Source organism: Diceros bicornis, chromosome 35, assembly GCF_020826845.1.
Source record: "Diceros bicornis minor isolate mBicDic1 chromosome 35, mDicBic1.mat.cur, whole genome shotgun sequence".
Classification (NCBI taxonomy): Eukaryota; Metazoa; Chordata; class Mammalia; order Perissodactyla; family Rhinocerotidae; genus Diceros; species Diceros bicornis.
The window spans coordinates 30,959,983-30,985,870 of NC_080774.1; the positions used below are offsets into that span (position 1 = coordinate 30,959,983).

The window sequence follows — 25,888 nt, forward strand, 5'->3', positions numbered from 1 at the left end:
GGGTGAGCAGGGAAGTGTGCAGGATGCATGCCATAGATTAGGACTGGGAGAAAGTGTATGGTGGAAGGCAGCTACTGAAGTTACTGGAGATTTTAAAAATAAATTCAGACCGAGTATCTCTGTTTGTAAACAAAGAGTTCCTGTAAAAGAGATATGGGGCGTGTGTGTGTATACACTCGACATGTGATTTTAGAAGGCATATTCAGGATATTAACTTCTGTTGCAATACAAACAACAGAAAGTAAAACAGTGTGACAGAATTTCTTAGAATATAGAGAGCGAAATAATTCATTATATAGGAGAATGGTTTATTAAAAAGTTTGAAACACTGGTATAGAGTAAGATTTTTCTCTTAATTTTCTTTCTCTCTTAAGGTATCCGAGCCTGCCAGTGGGGTCTGTATCAGCACCCAACCTGCCTACGGCAGAAGAAAATCTGGAGTATGTACGGACTCTCTATGATTTTCCTGGGAATGATGCCGAAGACCTGCCCTTTAAGAAGGGTGAGATCCTGGTGATAATAGAGAAGCCTGAAGAACAGTGGTGGAGTGCCCGGAACAAGGATGGTCGGGTTGGGATGATTCCTGTCCCTTATGTTGAAAAGCTTGTGAGATCCTCACCACACGGAAAGCATGGAAATAGGAATTCCAACAGTTATGGGATCCCAGAACCTGCTCATGCGTATGCTCAACCTCAGACCACAACTCCTCTACCTGCAGTTTCCAGTACTCCTGGGGCAGCGATCAACCCTTTGCCATCCACACAGAATGGACCTGTCTTTGCAAAAGCAATCCAGAAAAGAGTACCCTGTGCTTACGACAAGACTGCCTTGGCATTAGAGGTAAAATCTACTAAGGCTAGTTTTTCAGGTCCTTTGACATTCAGTTTTCATTTTTAGTTTTAATTTCGTTTCTGCAGAGTAATAACTGCTCATTTAAAGTTATATTCGTGGGAATAAGAGAATTGAGTGATTTTTGGAAGATCCACTGTGAGTGTTCCACATGATTCTTTTGTCCTTTCCTATTCCTTTTTTCTCCTAAGTTTTCAACCTGCCTGCTCTCTTCTGCTCCCAAAGCCTCCTAGAGTTAGTCTCACAGTAGTTGGTTTTCTTTCCAATAAGGAAAGATGATGGTTAAGCAAGACCCATGACCTAGAAACAAACTCAGCATACAGACACAGAGCCACTTGTATAGCTCCATATTTCTAACATTGTGATCACTTGAGGAGAAATATAAGTAAGTGTCTTAGAATTTCTCTTCAGCTAGGCAGAGGAATAATTGTAAAATATCTCAGACTTTACTTACTAGAGATGTTGTAAGTTATAGTAGCATGAAATAGAACTTGAACATTTTAATTGCCAAGTCATGTTCTTCTAACTAAACATAAACTGCCTTTAAAAGAAGACTCTTGCAAAGCTTAGCATGTTACTGTGGCTTGCCAAAATACAAAGGAGTCCTGAAGACCAGTGTTGAAGAGCCTTTTTGGAGGGGTGAAACCGTATTGCAGAAAGTAGAAGTTTGGTGAGATATCCGATAAGCCCACAGTGACCATTTATGAGCACAAACCCCGTGGTGTGCCTGGGGAGAGAAAGGACAGAAGGATCTGAAAAATAAGATTTTAAAAATTTATGTTTTTAGAACAGTCCCATATATTTTTGTGTTGTTACTTTTTACTGAGGTGGTGCCTAGATATTCTATCAGAACATAGGATTCGGCCTGAGATTCCCATCTCATTTATTGATAACTTGTGAACCATAAACTACAATGTTAAGTAAATATGATTGTAATATGATTACAGTTGAATACTCTTAGTATTATCAAATTGCATATATGTTAGAGAAACTGAGATTGTTAGTGATTGTTCTCTGTGTATTCGCCCCAAGGTCAAAGTAGGGCAGGTTTAGGAGACAACCGAGCTGCATGGTAGAAGGATGAAGCCTGTTGCTTCAGAAAAGCAAAACTTAACCCACAAAACAGCCTGCCAGCAGATAAAAGTTAGCTGTAATTTTTGTGTGTTTTTCCATTGTTTAGCCTCAGTTTTCTCTGGACCAGGAGTAATATCGGAGTGAACTACACCTGAAGGTTTGTTTCAGAGTCCGTGATTACTGCCCCCTTTCATGTTGGCTGTAAGGAAAGAGTGAGCATCTGAGGCTTGTGGTAGGGATCAGGGTCTGGGTACAACCCAGGTGCTTTTATACTTCCCAGTGGAAGAACGGGAAAGAAACCAGAGGAAGCTGCCTCCACAAGTTGAGTCCTGGCTGATTAGGCCTTCTGGCTTTTTCATTCCCACACAGACCTGCCCCTGCACGGATGCACATCTCTGGCCTAGTCCTTACCTCGGTGCCCTAAAATAACTTGGAGTGTTCTGGGCTCTAAATACCTTTCGGTTTGCATAGTGGTTTCAGCCTTTTGAGGCATTTTTACGTCATAGGAGTAGGGTGTTAGAATTCATAGTTTGTGTGCCTTGCATGTGTTAGGCAGCTGATTGTTGGCATACCAGTGTGAGAACCTTGGGGGTCGAGGCTCCTAGTCAGAATACCAAGCCCCATAAAGGAAGTCAGGAATTGGGTTCTTTTTTTTTTTTTTTTTTATAATTTTTATTTATTTAATTTTTTCCCCCAAAGCCCCCGTAGATAGTTGCATGTCACAGCTGCACATCCTTCTAGTTGCTGTATGTGGGACACGGCCTCAGCATGGCGGGAGAAGCGGTGCATCGGTGTGCGCCCGGGATCCGAACCCGGGCCGCCAGCAGCGGAGCACGCGCACTTAACCGCCAAGCCACGGGGCCGGCCCAGGAATTGGGTTCTTGTCTGAGCTAGGGTTTAAAGCTTTGCTCCGTTTAGGATGCCTGCCTGTTGACCTTTGGCTCTAAGATGTGTGTTTTAGAAACCCCTGTCTCTCCTGTGTGTTCCTTGGAGTGTGCACAGCGGGGTTGTAGAGAGGAACACCAGGTACTGTAGAGGAGATCACTTAGAGCTTGGTGAGTGGATATGTAGGTAGGTGCCTTAGACCAGGATGAGGAGAAAGAGCCTGGTTAATGATGTATATTTTAAGATAACCCATATATTTGGCCACTGTGCAGCTCTCCTAGTTTCTCAGACCCCAGAGAGAGGTCTCCACACCTGAGCCTCCTCATGACGCTAACCTAGCCGTGTAAGCCTCGTCAAAGGCTTGAATTATGTTACCTTCTAAAATTGTTAGAATATGGGGGCCGGCCCCGTGGCGTACCGGTTAAGTGCGCATGCTCCACTGCTGGCGGCCCGGGTTCGGATCTCGGGCGCGCACCGACGCACCGCTTGTCAGGCCATGCTGTGGCGGCGTCCCATAAAGTGGAGGAAGATGGGCACGGCTGTTAGCTCAGGGCCAGTCTTCCTCAGCAAAAACAGGAGGATTGGCATGCATGTTAGCTCAGGGCCGATCTTCCTCACAAAAAAAAAAAAGAAAAGAAAAAAATAAAATTATTGGAATAGTGGTGCCTGTCTGATCTTGTTAAAAACAACTCTCTTGGGACTACTGCAATTAGGTTACCAGGAAAAGTATAAAAATTAAAGTGAGATAGATGAGACAAGTAGGACAAAATGTGCCAGTAATTGAAGCTTCGTTATTGCCCTTGAGGTAGCATTACAGAGAACGATGATGGCTTAGGTGAAGCTTATTTCTTGAATTATTTCACAAGTTTTTTTTTTTCCCCATAAAACTTGGTTTTCAAAAGAACATTCCTGCAAGTAAAGAGGTATTTTTAAAACAGGTCTGTGTTTAGCCACTCTCCTCTCTTGCTCACCTCTTTTCAAGAAGCAAGTTGATCCTTGGAATTTGGTTTGAAAAGGAACACTTGGTACCTCTGTAAGGTGAATTGTGGTGAGTGTCCCCACTCCTTAAAAACAGCAGAGCTCTCCCATGCCCTTGGTGTAGTAGGGCTGGAAGGGCTCCTGGGAAGCAGGTCACACCCTACAAGACAGTTGAGGGAAGTGATCTGGCCCTTTCCAGAAGTAGATCATTGGTCAGAAGAGAATGTTTGGAGCTAGGCTGCTACTTGTTACACAATCCCTGTAGTCAAATTTGCATGTTCTGACACAGCGGAGAAGCAAGAGGGTTAGGGAAAGAACATGGACCTGCATTCAAGTCCTGGCTTTTCCTGGTGTGATCCTGGGCAAGTTACTTAAATTCTCTGAGCCTAAAAGGTACCCGGCTCTGCGAGATATGAATTCATTAATCATCCATTCATGCAACCAACCTGGGAGGGGTGCCTTGTAGCGTCCTGCTACCAAAGAGTTTACCAACTAGTGAAAACAGAGACAGAAACCAGCAGTGTGGGAAGTGCTCTGATAACACAGAGTAGGAGGGAGAGTGGGGATCGGGGTAGGAGATGGGAGTTTGGGTGGGTATTGGTCTGGGAAGGCTTCCTGGAGGAGGTGACCCTTGAATTAGAGTTTTGAAGGATGAATGGAAGTTAGTTGGGTGCGGGGCCGGCCCGGTGGCGCAAGCGGTTAAGTGAGCGTGCTCCGCTGCTGTGGCCTGGGGTTCGCCGGTTCGGATCCCGGGCGTGCACCAATGCACTGCTTGTCAAGCCATGCTGTGGCAGCGTGCCATATAAAGTAGAGGAATATGGGCACAGATGTTAGCTCAGGGCCAGTCTTCCTCAGAAAAAAGAGGAGGATTGGCATCAGAGGTTAGCTCAGGGCTGATCTTCCTCACAAAAAAAAAAAAGAAAGAAAGTTAGCTGGGTGAAGTAGGGGAAGGCATTCCTGGCAGTGAGAAGAGCTTGTGTGAACAAGATTAACACCACTGAGTAGCTGCAGATTGCTAAGAGCTCAGGGTATGTTGGGCAGAGGGCAAAAGTGGCAAGAGACAAAGCAGGGGAAGTGGGCTGTTACTGTATCACCAAAGGGCTAAGCTGAGGAGATTAACAATTTTCTTGTGTTGCCCTCGTTGAGGCATGAAATAGCCAATTTCTCACAATTGTTGGAGGTTCTGAAGTTTGCCGGCAATTTACCTTTTTATTGATTGATTTTTTTGTGTGTGTGAGGAAGATTAGCCCTGAGCTAACATCTGTCGCCAGTCCTCTGTTTGTTGAGGGACACTGGTCCTGGGCTAACATCCATACCCATCTTCCTCCACTTTATATGGGATGCCGCCATGGCATGGCTTGACAAGCAGTGCATCAGTGCACACCCGGGATCCGAACCCTGGGCTGCTGCAGCGGAGCACACAAACTTAACCACTGTGCCACCGGGCCGGACCCTATTGATTGATTTTTAAATAATTTAGAGCAAATGCTTGAGTCTCCCTATAATAATGTCATTCTCACATACTTGTATTCCAGTATACTTAACTGACTAGAAAAGAAAGGGAAGAAATTTCTTAGCATCTTCAGAATTGTACTTAACTCCGGATATACACACCCATGAGTATTTGCTGTCTGAAAATTTGTATCCACGTGTGTAAGTAGAGCTTAAGTGGAGCATTCCCCTGTGGTATGGGTTGAGAAAACAGTCGGTGACATAAGGTAGGGGTCTGTGGTAGTCGAAGTCAGTGGAACAGACTGTGTAGGAAGAATAACAATTTCTTAGGCTGCAAATGATGTGTAAAGTGATTCAGGATGGAATTTTTTTTTCCCCCCCAAAGCCCCAGTAGATAGTTGTATGTCATAGCTGCACATCCTTCTAGTTGCTGTATGTGGGATGCGGCCTCAGCATGGCCAGAGAAGCGGTGCGTCAGTGCGCGCCTGGGATCCGAACCCAGACCGCCAGCAGTGGAGCGCACGCACTTAACCGCTAAGCCACGGGGCCAGCCCTGGAATTTTTTTTTTTAAAAGCTTTTTTTTTTTTTATTATTTTTTATTTTTTCCCCCAAAGCCCCAGTAGATAGTTGTATGTCATAGTTACACATCCTTCTAGTTGCTGTATGTGGGACTTGGCCTCAGCATGGCTGGAGAAGCGGTACGTCAGTGCACGCCCGGGATCCGAACCCGGGCCGCCAGTAGCAGTGTGCACGCACTTAACCTCTAAGCCACGGGGCCAGCCCCAGGATGGAATTGATGTTAATCAAGGAGAAAGGCAAGTTGTAATGATACTTAGATCATTTAGCCTAACCATCTTCCTAATGCTTTTAGCTTTTTATAGCATCTAAATCCATTGGCCTTCTGGTCTCAACTTGACACCTCCAAAAACACTCTTTCAGCAAAGGTTTATTGAGTGCTTATTATGTGGCTGGCATTGTTCAGGAGTTTGGAATCCAGCAGTGAACAAAACAAAGGTCTCTGTCTTTGTGGAACTTCTGGAACGTATAGTCTCATGAAATGGTTCCTTCCCTATTGGATGACTCAGGTAGTTAAGTTTCTTGGGGCTGGCCCTTGGCCTGGTGGTTAAGTTTGGTGCACTCTGCTTCAGTGGCCCGAGGTTTGGTTCCCAGGCGCTGACCTAGACCACTTGCGGCAGCCATGCTGTGGCAGCAACCCACATACAAAATAGAGGAAGATTGGCACAGGTGTTAGCTCAGGGCAGATCTTCTCAAGCAAAAAGAGGAAGACTGGCAACAGATGTTAGCTCAGGGCAAATCTTTCTCAGCAAAAGAATAAAATACTAAAAAAAAAAAGTTCCTTGCGTTCTAGCCCTCCACCAGAGATAAACAAATTACTACAATCCCCCTTCCTGTATTTGCCTAGCCGAATGTTTAGACTTCAGTGTGTTGCCCTATAGTTGTCCCTCTCGAGGTTTTTTTTTTTTTTTTTGGTTGTATACCGTCTGTACACTTGTGAATCTTTTAAAATCCTAATTATGTCTTGTAGCATATTGGTTACCCCCCTCAGTTTCATGGTAACTGCAAATTTCATAAAAGCATGATCCAGATCTTTGTACTATAGTCCTCCTCTGCAGCCTGTCCTGATTTATGTTTCATATCTAAAAAAAGACAGTGAGTTTGGTCTGGCATGACTTGTTCTTGATTGAGCCCATGCTACCTTCCAGATACCCCATTTCCCATTCTAAATCCTCATAAACCATCTGTTTGCTAATTGCATCCAGAATTTTGTCCAGGTTTGATTTCAAACTAACCTTTTACATTTTATAGAATTTACCATTGTCCCTGTTTTAATGAAAACCAAGAGACTTGACCCTTTATAGGTCCACCAGTGTCCTGTGATATAATTGTCCATGGCAGGTGACCAGTGTTGGACGCTTATTCCTGCTTGCCAGTATGTTTCGTCAGTACTTAGATATCTGTCCTTACTGGCATAGGGCATCCTTTCATCTTTGGTCCATGTTCTTTTTGTGACTGAATTCAGAGTTCTTTGTGTGAGCTCACCAGCATTCTCAAGATAACTTGCTCTTCCCTCTCATTGGGGTCATCTGTGATTGTGTTGTTCAAATTTCTTCTTGGATTGTCTTTTCCCCATTTTGAAACCCCTAGTTGTTGGATTACTTGTGGTCTCGGAATCTTTTGAATTGGCCTTCCTAGGGCCAGTGGTACCACTTCCTTCGTTTACTGGCCTGGAATTCTCAGATTTCTACTCAACCAGTTGGTTTTGCTTCATTCTTTAGAATTAACTTCACATTAGCGTTTCTTCATCACTGCTTCTACTTACTGAGATGAAGTTGTCTGCACAGCAAATCTAGGTTTCAATAGTACTGGTTGTATTTTTTAACCTCTCGGGGATCATCTGTGAGTTCCTCTGGCTGGGTGATGTGTAGTTTATACCCACAGTGATGTCAGGTCTGTACATGTTCGTCATCAAGCATCTGACTCAGCTCTGGAGATCTGTACAAAATCATAGCCTCCTAACCAACAAGACCACTCTGTCTCCCCTCTTGTCATATTCCAGCAGTGATTCCCCATCTCACCAAGGCTTATCAGAGATGCCTACAAGCTCTCATTCATTTTCTTAGTAAGAATCTCAGGGCTTTTCATCAGAACTGACGGGCTCCTCCTCCATGCACATTGATGTTGTGTCGGTTGTCCTTAACAGCATCTAGTTTTAGGAATTTGATTTATTCTACTTCTGTACTGAAAGTGCTTTTTTCCTTTCCTTTATCACAGACCCTTATCAAAAGAGTAGGAATCTTTAGAAAGTCCTTTAGAATTTTAGGAAGTTCTTGTACTTTTAATAACATTTTTTTCCTTCTAGCATATCATATTCTTATTGGGTTGTGAATTAGAGACGATCGTTCTTTAAAAAGTTTTTGTTCCTCTTCCATAATATGTAAATTGGGTGAGAATACCATGAAATTGAGGCCCTAGTGTGGTTCAGGCAAGGCCTGTCCCAGCCTGGTCATTATGCTGACATCAGTTTTCTGTATGTAGTAATAGCTGTTGAGTAAGAAGAACAATCAGCTAGGGGCTTCACAGAGAGTATTTTAGTTAATCCTTATGGCTGCCCTGTGGGGTGGGTGCCACCAGTCCCATTTTATGCACAAACTTGAGGTTCGTGTGATTTGCTGACAGTCTCACATATGGTATGTGGCAAAGTAGAACTCGTTTTTTTAAACAGCTTTATGGAGATATAATTCACATATCATACAGTTTATCCATTTAAAGTGTACAATTCAGTGGTCTTTGATATGTTAACATATTAATGTATAACAGAATTCGCCATTTTTAAGTGTATAATTCAGTAGCATTAATTTACATTCACAATATTGTGCAACCATCACCACTCTGTATTTACAAAACTTTTTTCATCACCCCAAACAGAAACTCGGTAACCATTAAGCAATAACTGCCCATTCCCCCTCTCCTTAGGCCCTGGTAACCTCTAATCTACCTTCTCTCTGTATATGATTTTGCCTGTTGTATACCTCATATAAATGGAATCATACAATATTTGTCCTTTGGGTATGGCTTATTTCACTTAGCATAATGTTTTAAGGTTCATCCATGTTGCAGCATACATCTTCATTTTTTTTTTCTGAGGATCATTTGCCCTGGGTTAACATCTGTTGCCAGTCTTCCTCTATTTTGTACTGGGTCGCTGCTGCAGCATGGCCGCTGACGAGTGGTGTAAGGTCCGTACCCAGGAACCAAGCCCTCAAATCCGGGCCGCCGAAGCAGAGCACGCTGAGCTTAACCACTAGGCCACGGGTCTGGCCCCTCTTCATTCTTTTTATAGCCAAATATTCCATTGTATGGCTATACCACATTTTGTTTATCCATTCATTAGGTGATGGACATTAGAGTTATTTCCACCTTTTGGTTATTGAGAATAGTGTTGTTATGAACATTTGTGTACAAGTTTTTGTTTGAATACCTGTTTTCAATTTATTTGGGTATATGCCTAACAGTGGAATTGCTGGGTCATATGGTAACTCTGTGTTTAACTTTTGGAGGACAGCCAAGCTGTTTTCCGCCGTGGTTGCACAATTTCACAATCCCACCAGCAGCAATGTGCAAGGGTTACGGTTCTCCACATCCTCACCAACACTTGCTATTTTCCTTTTTATTATAGCCGTCCTACTGGCTGTGAAGTGGCATCTCATTGTGGTTTTGATTTGCATTTCCATAATTTTACTAATGGTGTTGAGCATCCTTTGATGTGCTTCTTGGTCATTTTTAATCTTCTTTGGGAAAATGTCTGTTCAAGTTCTTTGCTCATTTTTAAATTGGGTTGTTTGTTGTTGAGTTTTAGGAGTTCTTTATATACTCTGGATATTAAAATCTTATCAGATTTATGCTTTCTAAATATTTTTTCCCGGGCCAGCCCCGTGGCTTAGCAGTTAAGTGCACGCGCTCCACTGCTGGTGGCCCAGGTTCGGATCCCGGGTGCGCACCCTCGCACCGCTTCTCTGGCCATGCTGAGGCTGTGTCCCACGTACAGCAACTAGAAGGATGTGCAGCTGTGACATACAACTATCTACTGGGGCTTTGGGGGAAAAAATAAATAAATAAATAAAATTATAAAAAAATAAATATTTTTCCCCATTCTGTTGGTTGTCTTTTCACTTTCTTGATAGTGTACTTTGATGCACATTCTTTTTGTTTGTTTGTTTGTTTTGAGGAAGATCGGCCCTGAGCTAACATCTGCCAATTCTCCTCTTTTTTGCTGAGGAAGAGTGGCCCTGGGCTAACATCCTTGCCCATCTTTCTCTACTTTATATGGGATGCTGCCACAGCATGGCTTGACAAGCGGTGCCTCGGTGTGCACCCGGGATCCGAAGCGGTGAAGCCCAGGCCGCCGCAGCGGAGCACGCACTTAACCACTTGCGCCACCGGGCCAGCCCCATGATGCACATTCTTAATTTTGATGAATTCCAACTTACCTATTTTTTCTTTCACCACTTGTGGTTTTGATGTGATATCTGAGAATCCAGTGCCAAATTCAAGATCCTGAAGATTTACCCCTATGTTTTCTTCTGAGAGTTTTATAGTTTTAGCTCTTATATTTAGGTCGTTTATCCATTTTGAGTTAATTTTTGTATATCGTTTGATGTAGGGGTCCAAATCCTTTCTTTTGCATGTGGGAAATCGATTTCAGTTGTACCAGCACCATTTATTGAAGAGATTATTCTTTCCCCATTAGATGGACTTGGCACCCTTGTCAAAAATCAGTTGGCCAGAGATTATGGGTTTATTTCTGAACTCTCAGTTCTATTCCATTGGTCTGTATGTCTGCCTGTATGCCATTACCACACTGTTTTGATTACTGTGGCTTTGTGTAGTCATTTTGAAGTCAGGAAGTATGAATCTTCCAACTTTGTTCTTCTTTTTCAAGATTGTTTTGGGGGCCAGTCCAGTGGCATAGTGGTTAAGTTCATGCACTCTGCTTTGGTGGCCTGGGGTTCACAGGTTTGGATCCCGGACGTACGCACTGCTCCTCAAGCCATGCTGTGGCAGCATCCCACATACAAAATATAGGAAAATTAGCACAGATATTAGCTCAGGGACAATTTTCCTCACAAAAAATAAAAAAAGATTGTTTTGGCTATTCAGGGTGCCTTGCAATTCCGTATGAATTTGAGGATCAGCTTTTCCATTTCTGCAAAAAAAAAAAAAAACATGGCTATTAGAATTTTGATAGGGATTGCATTGAATTTGTAGATCACTTTGGGTAGTATTGACATCATGATAATATTAAGTCTTCTTATCCATGAACACAGCATGTCTTTCCATTTATTTAAGTCTTCTTTAATTTCTTTTAGCAATGTTTTGTAATTTTTGGTGTACAGGTTTTTCACCTTGGTTAAATTTATTCCCAGTTATTTTATTCATTTAGATACTATTGTAAGGGCACTGCACTCTTAATTGTTCATTACTGGTGTATAGAAACACAATTGATATTTGTATGTTGACCTTGTACCCTGCGACTTTGCTGAATTTTATTAACTCTAATAGTTTTCTTGTGGAATCTTGGAATTTTCTATATATAGGATCATGTCATCTGCAAATGGAGATAGTTTTACTTCTTCCTTTCCATGGCCCACATTCTCTTGCATCACAGCATACTGGCCTGTGATACTGCTAACCTCTGGCCCATCCTATAATAAAATCCCTATGTTTTCATAAGAAGTGTTAACCCGGGGGCTGGCCCTGTGGCTTAGCAGTTAAGTGCGCGCGCTCCGCTACTGGCGGCCTGGGTTCGGATCCCGGGCTTGCACCGATGCATCGCTTCTCTGGCCATGCTGAGGCCACGTCCCACATACAGCAACTAGAAGGATGTGAAACTATGACATACAACTATCTACTGGGGCTTTCGGGGGGGTGGGGGAAGGAGGAGGATTGGCAATAGATGTTAGCTCAGGACTGATCTTCCTCATACAAAAAAAAAAAAAAAGTTAACCCGTAAGCAACCCTCTTGAGCCAAGTTACTGCCTTGAAGGATAATGGGAATTTTAAAGAAGAGACCAAGTCTTGAGTATTAAAAATCGGTAAATAGCATCTGATTGTAGGTGAGAGTACATGAGACTACTTGACTGCTACTCGAGACACACGGATGAGGAGGGTCCTGGCCCTCTGAAGCCTCTCCAGCCCCAGTAGCTTTGATTCAGGTACAGTTGCACAGAGAACACAAGGACAGGTGTTAAAACAGGTGAAGGACCCAGGCATCTCCACGAAGATGGGGCTGTTTGTCTGCGTTGTTCTCTGTTGTATCCTTCCAGGGCCTGACACGTAGGTAATCAGCATTTGTTCAAAAATAAACGAATGAAAGCCACAAATAGTAGGATGAAGAGTGCCTGGTGACTGTAGCACATGGGTTTCTGTTTTGTTTTATCTTTTTTGGGTTACGGACCCCTTTGAGAATCTGGTGAAAGCTGTGGAGTCTTTTTCCAGAAAAACAACATACATTAATGCATTTACATACAGTTCTGCATGTCAGGATGTTCTTTGATATCTGAGACCCATTTATGTCACCCAAGCTAAAACTTCTCATTCCCGTGTAACACCTTGTGCTCCTAATCTTATTTTTATGTAACCTGAGAGTGTGCAGTCTCAAAATATCAGTATGGGGAATGGAGACTGATGGGGGAAGCAAAAGGCTGCTGTGACAACCAGTGCATGGACCCTCCAGGGCTTTGACTGCTCTTTGAATCAAGCGCCAGAAGTCAGGCAGTAGAGTTATTTCCACAGCCCTTCTGTTCACACTCTGGACGAGTAGAGCTGTGGGAAACTATTGCCTGCATCAGGAAGTGCCCTCTTGCCATTTAACTCGTGCCTTCTCTTTGCATGGTCCTAGACACAAAGAATGGGGTTGACTAGTGTCCTGCCAGTGTGTTAATGAGTTACTGTGTTAGTTAGAGTTATGTGTTAATGTGTGCACTCCCCAATTGCTAAGTGCAGCCAGGCACAAAGACTGGCAGTTCTAATAATGATAAGGATTGTCATAGGGTGAGGGTTGCTAAAGGTGGTGCATAAGATATGTGTCTCCTCTTGATCTATTGATAGGGTCAGCCACATCTTCTAGGCTTAGAGTGCTCCTTGAACAGAGTTGATACCCAGCCACTTCAAGATTGATCTGCTCTCCAAAGTGAGTGCTTCTTTGTGCTCAGTCCTTCTACTGTGATGGGCACTATACCAGAACTGGGAGTGATGAGAGGAGCAGCAAGATGGCTGCGAAGCTACCAACAGTTTTAGGATGTGAGCCCAAGCGCTGTTCGGTAGGGCCATGGAAGAAGCTGATCCACAGCCAGACCTGTAACCATGGGTAGCAGGCAGCATAACATAGCCAGGGCATCCCTTCTGTGTTGGTGTTCTAGGCCCCAGAGAAAGGGCTTTGGACTAAGGTAGAAAACAGCATGAGGAATGATGTGCTATCTTTTGACTTGTGAGAGCTCCTGCAAGGCCAGAAGGAGGCATTAATGGTCAAGTGGCCATCAGAAGTCTCCCAGCCATTCTATCTTCCTAGGCTGCACCTTGACCTATCTCTGCTGGTCAAGGTTCCCTCAGTCGAAGCAATAGCTCCTTGCTACTGTGCTCTGCAGCATTGACTCAATACTGTTTTTCTGTCACTTGCTGCTTTTTTTTTTTCCCACTGTTTTTATTATCTAACAAGCATTCATTGAGCATCTACCACTTCTGGACAGTGGATCATTTATTACCTATCCCACAGTGAAGGCAGAGATTCCTTGAGGATAGAAACTGAGCTGCTCATTTTCCATGCAATAGATATGCAGTAAATCTTACTAAATGGATTAGGTAGAATCCTGTGGAAAGTACCCTGTAAAGACCGTCAGAATCACAAGTTAATTGGAAGGCATGAGGTTTGAATGTTCTTGGCAGTTTTCAGTACTTGGCTCCCCTTCTTCTCTATCTTCCCGTTGTCTTCTTCAGCTGCTTAGTATCCATCATAGTAATTTATTAGACTCTCAGTTTTCAGGCCTGCCCTTCATTTCCTCTCATTCTAATATGGCATCCTTCCCATCCCATCAGTTTTGAGAGGACGCTTGTTTTGTTTTGTTTGTTTGTTTTTTTGTGAGGAAGACCAGCCCTGAGCTAACATCCGATGCCAATCCTCCTCTTTTTGCTGAGGAAGATTGGCCCTGGGCTAACATCCGTGCCCATCTTTCTCTAGTTTATATGGGACGCCGCCACATCGTGGCTCGACAAGCGGTACGTCAGTGCGCGCCCGGGATCCGAACCTGTGAACCCCAGGCCGCTGAAGCAGAGTGCGTGCACTTAACCGCTGCGCCACTGGGCTGGCCCCGGAGAGGACCCTTGTTACTCACAAGGTTGAAAACCCACTTTAATATAGTACTTCTCTGTTCTGATTCCAATTCTTCCCAGAGTGCTCCCAGAGGGCAGTGACCAGCCAGGGCATGAGCGTGGGGCTGGAGGCTGGGTTCTAGTCAGGAATCTCTACTCTGATAACAGCTACTGTTTGCTTAGCTGGGTGTTCTGGTTAACAGTTCTCATGTAGTACTTCCTTTAATTATCGCAAGAACCTTTCAAAGTCAGAAGGAAACTGCCAGTTTGCCACAGTCATGTAGCCACTAAAAGTGGCAGAACCAGGATGTTAGTCCAGTCCTCCCTTGCTCCAAAGTTCGTAGCATGAACCACGGCACTGTGCCACTGTATACCTGTTTTAAGCAGACAAGAGATTGCTTACGTCCTCTTGTAGATCTTAGATCTTAGTTTTAGGTGAGTCTAATATTTGAGTTGTGTTTTTATGTATCCTAAGTACACAATATAGAACCTAGGACAGTGCTCTGAGCAGAATAAATACCCCATCTACAGTGGCTATCACCTGGAGGTCCTTCCTGCTCTCATTGTCTGCATGTGCAGCTTTATAAGGGGGCTTGGGTTGTCCTTAGGGTTTATTTGACTTTGATCAGGATTGCTTATGTTTCTTTAACTGTGAAAGAAGAGCAGAGGTCCAAGATTTCTTAGGACCAGCTTGGCAATTAATAGCCTGGAACGTGATTTTTAACATCTTAAGATGTGCAGTTGTATAACTGCATTTCCAGCATATTGGGTCCTTGGATCTGTCATATAGTCCATATCTGGGAAAGAGCTTGGCAAGTTTGAGAAATTGCAAGGAAGCCAGTGTGGTTGGAGAGGAGAGGGGCAGAGGCATGAAAAGAGGTCAGAGATGGGAATAGTTGGGAGCCAGATCAGGCAGAGCCTTGACGATGGGAGTTTGGATGTTGCTGTTATGCAGGGAAAAGGTGTTGGGGGTTTAAAAGGCAGAGCAGTGACCCAATTCTATTTATGTTTTTAAAAGGTCTGTTGGGGCCGGCCTGGTGGCGCAAGCAGTTAAGTGCGCACGCTCCGCTGCGGCGGCCCGGCGTTCGCCGGTTCAGATCCCGGGTGCGCACCGACGCACCACTTGTCAAGCCATGCTGTGGCGGCGTCCCATATAAAGTAGAGGAAGATGAGCATGGATGTTAGCCCAGGGCCAGTCTTCCTCAGCAAAAAAGAGGAGAATTGGCAGATGTTAGCTCAGGGCCGATCTTCCTCACAAAAAATAAAAATAAAAAAAAATAAAAGGTCTGTTTTCCACAGAGAACAGATAAGTGGTTACCAGAGGGGGAGGGGATTGGAGGTGGGCATAAGGGGTAAAGGGGTACATATATATGGTGACTGACAATAATGTACAATTGAAATTTCACAATGTTATAAACTATTATGACTGCACTAAAAAAAAAAAAAAGTTTGGGGGAAAATGTCTTCTACTGTCCTTAGGCCCTTGTGCCCGTCACTTCTGTCCTTCAGAACCTTGCTCCTCTGCTTGGCCATCAATCTTCAGCATATGGGGACATCAGCCTATTGTTTTCTCTTTTCCTTTATTCTGCAGGCTTCTTGTAAATTCTGAAAGTAATTTATAAGAGGCCTGTGACATGGGGTAGAAAATGAGCAAAGCAAGTTTTCTCCGAAAGAAAGGGCTATATGTTGGTGGTGTGTGTGTTGGGTTTGGGGAGGTGGCTGAGGAGGAGCAGAGAATGGAGTCTGCTTGGATGAGTTGCCAGAATCCTGGAGGACAAGGCATCTGACCTCCTGACCTCAGAGAGCCTTGCTTTCCACAAATGCCAAATGGGAAGTACCCACCTGGCAGGGTTATTTTACAGAATCCCACAAAAAAGAGTATTGGGGAGGGGGACAGTCTCCCACTTCAAGTGCCGTAGAGCATCAGAGGTAAAGAACTGGACTTGGGCCATCCCGCGTTCAGTGTGGTGGGTAGGGTCTGGCTGTAGGAGAGGAGGGTAGGGTGATTGGGAGTTGGGCTGATTGGGCTGGGGTGGTACAGATGATGGAAGGTGGCTCAGGGCAGGATGGCTGGGCTGGTAGAGCCAGGTAGTGAGAGGCTGGGGAGAACCTGAGGAGTGGGGGCATTAGCAGGAGGTGGGAGCACATTCCTAGCCCCCAGGCTGGAGGGATGAGCTCAGCCAAGGTGTGGGAGAGGGCTGCCTGGGGCCAGGTTTTCAGGAAGGTGAGACTGTTTTCTTTCTTATTTATCAAACATCAACTAAGGCCGAGTAAAAGTACAAGCCTTAGGCAAAATGTATGCTCTCTGGGCATCAGGAGTCAAGTTGAAGATAGAGAAGGCATAGCTAAAAAGACAAAATTCCCAAAGTGTTTTTTGTAGGACATCAAATGAGTGGGGCAAACAAAAACTTCAGTTTTGGGAGAAGCCTTTAATCCCAACGTCTGCCAACAGCACCCATCAGCCCGAAACTGCATAGTTCGTTTCTTTTTAGTCTTAGCTCATTCTTGCCTTAGTCTTTTTTCTTTTAACATCTTGCCAGGGTTGGATCTGGCTCTGAGTACCAGCCTGCCTACAGACTGCCCTGGCCAGAGGCTGTCATCCCTTCTGTACAGCACCAAGTTCCCCTGGGTGTTTGCTCACCCGATCCCCCTCCCCTTTCCTCACTGAATCCTCTCTACAGTTGTACACCCACAAACCCTCTTACTTGTCCTTCCCTTTTTGTACGTTTATTTTAGTGCATTAATTATATTGTATTTTCTGTAAGTGTAATTATTAACAATAAATAGAAGTAAATTTCAAATGATGTCAATAGTTTTCTGTCCATGAGTTTTCATTTCTTTCCTATGTCATTATTTTAAAACTAAAGACAGAGGCAGCTTTGTTTTCTTAGGTGAAAAGGAAATGAGGATTACGATCGTATATTGAAGAGAAAGGCTGGATAGTGAAGCTCCTCGTCTTGATGGCTTCCTTGTACTCCAAACATGAGACAGCAGGTTCTTACACCAAAAGCCTCAAAGAGGCCAAGGGTCTAGAGGGGACACAGTGCAGAGTTCGAGGAGACCAGGGGGAGTGTAGTCCAGATGCAAGGGCCTAGATTTGAAGCATTCCAGTATCTCCTGCCTACAGAAGGATTCTCTCTGCTCACCTAGGCCTGATTTTTAGTTTGTGTGTTAAATAAGTTTCATTATTATGTCTTATGTTTGTGCTTAAATATATCATTTCTAGTGGAATAAGATGATCAGGTTGGACACAAATCATGGTTCCATATTTCCATCGACTTCAGCTTCTAGCTATGTGATTTCTGCAAAGTCTCTACTATAATTCAAGGTTCTCATTTGCAATAGAGCTTTCTTTATATGCAGATCCAAAAAATGTCTTTACTGGAAACAAATGTGATCACAGAGTTTTCCTGTTTTATGACTTCTGTATGGTAGAAAAAGAAAGTGCAAATTATAAAACTAAATCCTTGGTCCACTTCAAAGGATATAAATTTTTTCATAATTATCAAAAACACTTATGTGATTATTCCAGTTATGAATAAGAAAGACATTTCTCTTTCCGCCGTCTATAAATAAAAACACTGTTACTTGGAGAGAGGGAGCAATACTTGGACTCCAAGTATTAATCTTAAAACACTCTGTATTTCAGAAGTCTTTAGTATGTCTCAAATATTTTAAAACTTAGTTCTTATATTAAGTCAGTTTACTCTCTCCCCCAAATTTTTACTTCCTTTTAAGGCAAAACTAGAGAAAACATATCTTTTCAATTGTTTTTTTCCACTGAAGTATTTTTACAGCTTAATTTTTAATACAAGTCTCAAAAATAGAATTCTCAGTTGTTAACCTTCAAATTTTAGTTGCTCAGCCAATTTAGGTGTTTCAGTAGAGCCTGTGACATAAGTTTCAAAATAATTAACCGTAATAATTTAATTTATAAATACATGCTGTTGGCTTTTTACCTTGTTTTTCTCATACATGTCTAGTACTTGGCTATAAAAATCTGAATATTAAAGTATATTTTTGTCTAGAACTTTTCATTGTATATAACCTAATTTTTAATTACCCGATTAACTTTTTACAAGCCCTCCTACAGTTAAGTTTAATTAGTGGTTTTGCGAAATAGAAAAGTTTGAGTCAGAATTCAGAGAGTTTAGGGCAATTTTTTTTAAACTGAATTTATACTGTATTCTAATGAGGGAGCCTCAGGGGATAAAGTTCTTTTTTCCATTGTCATTTTGGCAAGTACTCAGAAATAAGCCAGTTTCCACAAGGTGAGAGGTTCCATTTGGTAATAGTGCTGTTTTCCATGTAAATGTAATGACTGCGTTCTTATTTCTCAGTTGGTCTGGGGAATTAGAAGTAGTTCGATATGGCTGGGCCCATACATCCCAGTGAGCTAGTAAAATGATAAAATAAAAAATGGAGGATGGGAAAGTTAGAAAACTCAAAGCAGCCAGTCTACATTCACAGGGGGGAGTGAAGAAGATAGGACATTAAGGGCAGAGGGTGGCTTGGCGAGAAGAGAGGGAGGTTGAATGGTCCTTCACGCGGGTGGGCTGTGCTGCCTCTGCACTCTGAAGTAGTAAGGACCTGGGCGGCCAGGACTGGGTGCTGCCTGGCTTTGTATGCCTGCTCCGTGGTGGACCAGCTTGTGACCTTGGGGAGGGCTCCAGCCTTTGTGTATCTGTTATTCCAGCTTACCTTATAGGAGGTTGGTATATGTTGAGCATCAAGTGTGATAATGGGTCTGAAAGAGCCCTGCAGGTAAGAAACCTCTGTGAAAACAGGGCTGCATGGTCAGGTCCATTGATTAGGAAACCCAGGCCCATGCAGCATGCTCTACAGGGGCTTGTTTCCTTCTCCATCCTGTTTAGGCCTTTCCCTGAGCTCTTTGCAGCATGAGCCCTTTTCTTGTTGATATGTGGTCACATCAAGATGAAATTACCAAGTTTACAAATTTGATAGACATTGGCAAAACGTTAAGTTTCTGCTTCCTGGTGGCACTCAGAGTCACTTAAGCAACGTGTCTCCAAACCCCCCCATAAAGGGAGTTATTGCTTGCTGCTTTCTTACAAATTGCTCATCTTGGGTTTGGGCCATGGGCTGTGTTGGAGTCTGGAGTTTGGTTCTCTGTTCGAGGTTTTCCTCAAACCTCGTCTTAAGACACCTTACATTTAAACATTTTGGATTTTGATGTTTCTGCTTGAGCCCTAGACATCTTATGAAATAATTCAAATGACTCTGTCTCAAAGACAGCCTCCCTCCTCTGGATGCACCTCGGAAAACATTCCTCCATTTCCTCAGAGTGCAGTGACCCACCTAGTCACCAGGAAAGATATATGTGGATCCGCTCAAAGCCTATGAGCTCCGGCGAGTTGGAGCAGCAGTGACAGGGGCAGGAAGAGGTCTGCCTTCACACTGATGGCAGCGGGCTGCGTGGCCCAGAGCTATGCACGAGTGGACTTCTAAAGCTGTCTTGTCAGCTATAGGATCCTTGGTCACTCTAGGCCAGCAATCTGCTTGCTAGACTAGTAGCTTTAGCAGAAGACTCCATTTTTCCAAGTGCATGGAACCCCAATATATATCAGATTAAAAGTTTTTTATAGGTATAAATGTATTTTGTAAGTTGAGATTTATAAGAAATACTTAAAAAGGCAATTGAGGGGACAGTTAACTTATGTGCAGAAAAAATTGGAAATAACGTGAATGACAGATGCGGTCTTGTGTCAGCCCCAACATCTAGCTTATTTTTTAATATACTTTCTTGCGATTGGTGATAGGTGTCATTTAGCCTTTACTTTGCCTTTTTGGGGAGTCAGACACATGGCAAAAGAAGCTTCATTTCAAGGAAGGTCTGCATGAAAAGCAGCTAGCAGGGCAGCACAGGTTAATGTGGCCGTGGCATATTTGAATGTGCTATTATAACTTATTTTACAAAATGCAAGTTTAAAAATCGAAGTCCCAATTAGACATTGGTGTACCCTTAAGGCACCTCCCTAGAGCTCTGTTGGTCTCCCGAACAATTTTAAAGCAACTTCCAAAATAAAATTTCTGCCTTCCCTTTGATGAGCAGAGCAGCCCCTAACTGGTGCCTGTCCTCTGACAGTAGATAGATTTCCTACTACCTTGCAGTTTAAGGTAGGCCCAAAAAGATGCTTAGAGCTGGGCTTCCTCCCCCCGGCTGCCCCACAGATGGGTCCGGGAATGGGCAACTCAGGGAGACACTATTGCTGCTCAGGGGAGGTGGCATGATGAGTGAGGTCTTGGTGACAGCAGTTCCATCCCATGTAAATTAGGGTGGAGACAGGTTTTTTTTTAATTGATGTCTTAATAGTTTATAACATTGTGAACTTTTAGTTGTACCTTATTGTTTGTGAGTCACCATATACATGCCTCCCTTCACCCCTTGTGCCCACCCCCAACCCCCTTGCCCCTGGTAACCACCAAACAGTTCTCTCTCTCCATGTGTTAGTTTATCTTCCACATAGGAGTGAAATCATGAGGTGTTAAGAGACAGGTTTTTTAATACACTTTTTTTGTGTAACTTGACTTGAACTGTTCTCAGAAAGTCAAGTGTTCATTTCTATGCTGTTGGAGTTGGTAGCCAATATGGGGAGAAAAAAGACTGCTTTTGTGCTCAGAAGCTGCTTTACTTAATGCACATTCTCACCAGCTGAGGAGAAGCACACTGGGCTTAGCACTGTGTGTCTTTGGCTCTGCCTGATTTTAGGTCTAAGCACTGAAAAAAAGGAGTCCTAAAAAAAATGTATAGGTTCATTTGGATAGGACAGTGTGTGTGTGATTTAATGCAAACTTTCTTTTTCTCTAGTTCACAGAGAAAATGCTGACTTTGTCTTCTTTCTCCATCCTTACAGGTTGGTGACATTGTGAAAGTCACAAGGATGAATATAAATGGCCAGTGGGAAGGGGAAGTGAATGGGCGCAAAGGGCTTTTCCCCTTTACGCACGTCAAAATCATTGACCCTCAAAACCCGGATGAAAATGAGTGATTGCTGTTGCCCTGTTTCCTGCTGCTTCGTTGTTCTGCCTGTCATAGTCTCCTTTGAAGTGGGAAAGCATCCTCTCTCATAGGCAAATTACACTGCGTTGCTGACGTCCAGCTTTCTGCAGACTGACGGTCTCTCATACACATTTGGAATGCACACAGTGGCTGCCTCGGCATTTGTATCATAGTCGTATTGTCAAAGAGTAGCCAATTTTAGAGTTCTTTTGGATCATAAACTGGAAATACTGGTGGAAGCACACAAGTGGAGAGAAGTTGACAAGGAAGGGGTCTGTCTTCTCATCACTGCCCTGTTTGTACTTGTGACTGATTTTGTCATGTTCTTCAGAGAAAGCTTGAGGCTGTGGTGAGACATTGCACGTTGCTATTCCACAAAGCAGTGGCTCCGTCGCCATTTTGTTTTTCCTTTGAAGAACAGAGGAAATAAACCTTAAAGAAGAGGGAATTCTGTCCTAACTCCCCAAATCTGGCTTTTCTTTTTTTCTTTTGATTTGGTTTGGTTTTGGAAGACTTAACTAATAAGACTTGTGTGTTCTGAACAAACTTTTTAAGTAGCAGGTTGGATTTTTTGATAATACAAGGAATGACACGTGCCTCTGAGCTTCTAAACTGAAGCTTCTGTAACTAAAGGAATATAAAAAAAAGCAACCCTGAAGCAGAGGCCTTTATTGTCTTGGTTGCCAGTAGTACCTTGTTTTGCCATAGAGCAAACAACACAAACAGCAGATGTGTGCCAAGCTGTGTGCACAGCCTCTTGGATTACATTGTCCCCAAAAGCATCCAAGTGGGGGGTGATGTGGGAAACCGTTGCTTGCCTTGTTTGCCAGTGACAGGAGCACCGGGGGAGCACTTGGCTCGTTTTCTGTCCAGCGTTTCAGTGAATGCACCCCTTTAAGGTATAGGTATAAAAAGTAAGCTTGTTCATAGAATCATTGAATTCATGAATGAATCTTTAAATTCCACTCACTGAAGCCCAGTCCTCCCTGCCCCAGCCTCACCAGGCTGCCAGAGAAAAATGGTGCTGCTAATACTGGTTCCACAGTCTATGTGTCCGTGATGCTCCCAAGCAAAGAAAATGCAAGCTCTGGAAATTGGTTAATGCATTTGATGTCTGATGTTTTGTTGACTAGGGAGAACCATTAACCAATTTACCATTAACCATTTACCAATTTAATTTTAAAGTTTCCCTGTTAGCTAAAAGAGGCCTATTCATACAAACTGGCTAGTGCAAATTGTGACTGATCCCTCATCTGCTGCACATAGGAGACTAGAATTCTGGAACCTTCATGAGGTGCAGTCTACTCTCCCCCTGGACACTGGTGAAGACACGCCTCAGCTCAGAATGAATATAGCAGACCTAGAAATGTAGCAGCAAACTAATGAGTAACTCTATCGTTTACTGAGCATCTGCTATAACCATGGCCCTGTCTCCCGAGGGGCTTAGGTTTTGAGGGTTAGAGCAATATATTCCGGTGACAGAACCAACAAAACAACAGTTTTTCAATTTCTCTTTAAATCAGTATTCCATCAGGTAGGTAACTACCATATTGAAGAATCTTGAGAGTGTTCTGTGACAAAATGAGTGGTCAGTTGGAAAAAGCACTGTGGTTACTCGTCTGTGGTTTTCCTGAAAAAGGCTTAGTGATCAGCTCTTCCTAATCAGTGAGAACTGTGGCCACCTCCTGCTCTAGAGGTGCCTGTCTATTGCAGTTGCCTCTTGTTCTGAGTTTAGGCCCAGCCTGGTGCCCACAAGTGGCACGTGTGTGGCAGGGTCCCCACACGCTGCCTGGAAGCACTTGCCCGGCGGCCAGTGACTCAATACCTGAGGAGGGTGTCTAGCAGAAGGTGGAATGTGTGCCTTGTTCAAAGATGGCACAAACCCTAAGGTCTTTTTAAACCAAATTTAGCTGAGGGGCTTGTCACCTTTTGATGACAGTAGTTGGCTTAGAGCACAGGAAGTATATGGCCATTTTGGAAAGCAGTTTCCTTTCAGCTGTGTCTACTGACCAGTAGCAAGACTTCAGAATCAGAACACCCCATGCACCTAGGTTTGGCTTCATAAGTCTGCTTATCACTTCAGCCCATGTACATGCCTCCAGGGCTGCCCAGGATATTCCGAGCCCGAAAGAGGTGAGCCTGAGTTCTGAACTCTCAAGATATGTGCCAAAAGTAGTACCTTTTTGACTTAGAACCTTATTAGTTTTTTAATCAGGCGGGGAAATTCTGTTTTTCACACTAAATATACAAAAAACAACACCCCCGCCTCAGCTTTGTGCCTGGGTTCCCCTGTGGTCTGGGAAGACTGCTTCAGAAAGTGATGCGAATCTTCCAGAGGAGCTGCCTTCCCTCCTGGGCGGGTTTCACTTTTAGGATTGTTCATTATTGCTGCGTGCTCTGTTCTACTGTGTGTCATTTAAGAAAATATCAGGATGTTAAATTAATTCAAGAAGTGAATAAAGTACGTACTGAAGGGCATTGAGAGTTTGATTCGAAACTTATTTATCCTGGGAAGGACCTCCAGCACGGGAGGCATCCTTGTCATTTCTGCGAGGTGTATTACCACCTGATGACACTCTTAACGAGGAGGAGGACGCATCGACTGGCTGCCATTTGACGACTTTGGTCACCCAGATGAGGCACCATCTGTGCTCCTGGTTGGAAAACTGAAAGGGGGGCAGAACAGCTGCTCCCTCGTTGGAGCTCAGCATCCCTGGCACCGTGCTCACCTTCTTATACGGCTGTTTACAGACAAGGCGGGCCCGGACAGATGGTCATTGCTCTTGGAATGTTTGCTCAGAGGAATAGGAACGTTTTATTTTTGAAAAGCGATGATGTGTTTTTGTGCCAGGTGTTTATAATTTAATCCTTTAATGTTATGTTCATTAACCTCTTAAAATGAGTGAATTCTTGATTGTTTTAACACAGTACCTAAGACTAATGCTTTCTGTGGACACCACTGAGCTCTGCCTCAAACTCCATCCACCCTCTGGGACCCGAGACCTATGTCCCTGGTAACTGCTGTCAGCATGGACACTGAGCTAGTTGTATGTTCTAAAGGAGTAGAAGGACAGTTCTCTGGGACAGGGTCGTTGTCTCTGCAGGAGGAACAGTGGCCTTGCTTCTAGACGGTCTTCACTGTGTGTTTTAAAACGACAACAACAACAACACAAAACTCTTTTGACCTGTAACTTAAAGATCATAAACTTCAGGCAATAATATTTTCTGTGTAAGCTTTTAAAATTATTTTTTGGGATCATAGCTTGTTTTATTTTGTGCTATAAAATTAACAGTATTAAATGACTTATATTCTTAGAATACATCAAGTGTCTTTTCTTAACAGATTAGTGCGCCTTTTTATTTTTGTATTCCATTTTACGTTACTGGTCCCAGCATCAGGAACCTTGTTTCCATGGCCTGTTTGTACATTGTCTCAATAAAACTTACATCAGCCGGTGGTGGCAGCGGCTTTGGTGTTTCCGTGTCTCCTCAGTGCTGCCTGGAGGTGCTCAGCCCCCACCAGCACCGCCCCCCCTTCCCCAGCAGTTAAGCATCTGGTAAAACACCTGGTGTGTCGCCAAGGATGCAACCTGTGACCCAGCCCTGCTGCTGCTGACCACAAAATAGAGTGGGGTTGTGCACTGGCCCTCCCCCGCACGCAGGGTCTCCCTGCAAAAGAGAAGCAGCTGCTGCCAGGTTTGTGAGCACAGTGGCTCCTGTAGGGGACAGGTGCTCAGTCTCGGCCTTCTGAGGATGAGGCAATAGTTGCCATACTTTGCACCACCAAGGAAAACTTGGATGTTTTCCCTTCTAGGCACCCATATCTGAAGGCTTCCGTTAAATATTTGTTCAGCATGAGCTAGCCAGAGCTCAGTGGTTTCAAGTGGAAGTCATGGAAAACGAGCAGCCTCGTCCCAGGTCAGGGTGTGATACCCGTCTGGCTTTCTTAAATCCTTTTCTGTTCCTGTCTATATATGGCCCTTCTGATGAACTTTGGGGACCTTTAGGTGGACGCCTTGAGGTGTTGGGGGGCCCACTGACGTCCCTGACACCCCCTCAGCCAGAGCGGTGTTGCCACGCCTGTTTGTGTGTGTACTGAGAGGTCCAAATTGCCTTATAAAACCTCCGGAAATGAGTTTCGGCACGTGATACCAATCCATATTGTATATAGAACCACGCTGCTAAAATGCACTCCCTGGCTCTACTCAGGATTCTGCAGAATTTGAAGAGAAAAGTTTGTCTTGAATGGAAATATGAAAACTGTCAAATCATTCTAGAATAAACAATGCCCCGCAGACACCTTTGAGAAATACTTTCAGTTTGAAAAGGTGTACTTTGGTTAGCAGTACTGGGCTGGGTTCCTCTGTGGCAGGGAAACCCTTGGGAATGGGACCAAGTGTGGAGGGTTGCCCTTCCATCTGCCTCCCGCTGCTAGGTCAGTGGCAGTGCTCGCCCACTGGCCAATCGCCTGGGTCTTGAAACTGCACCCAGCAGCAAAGCCTGTGACACTGCTGGGCTGTTCGTGGGGTCTCTCGGGCCTTTCTGGGAGGCTCTTCTCTAGCCAAGTCAGTGATCCCCTACCCCCCTCTGAAGACCTGACTCTGCTCTTGCAGTGTTCTGTGCACACTCTGGTTCCCTGGGTCATTGGCAGCCAGAGCTGGAGCACAGGGGAAGCGCTGGCCTGCCCTGGAAAGCTCCGGGAGCAGACGGTGATGATGGGCTCCGTGATGATGGGCTCCGAC

General features: G+C 44.0%; 1 protein-coding gene across 1 annotated transcript in view; it reads left to right on the top strand.

Moving 5' to 3' along the window:
- CRKL (CRK like proto-oncogene, adaptor protein) overlaps window positions 1–24,614 on the top strand; it is a 36,095-nt gene extending 11,481 nt beyond the window's left edge. The window contains exons 2-3 of the mRNA XM_058532100.1: window positions 375–840; window positions 21,001–24,614. Of these exons, the coding sequence (XP_058388083.1) occupies window positions 375–840; window positions 21,001–21,135 (601 nt within the window). The 3' untranslated portion in view covers window positions 21,136–24,614. The remainder of the gene's footprint in view (window positions 1–374; window positions 841–21,000) is intronic.
- Window positions 24,615–25,888: the final 1,274 nt, after the last annotated feature.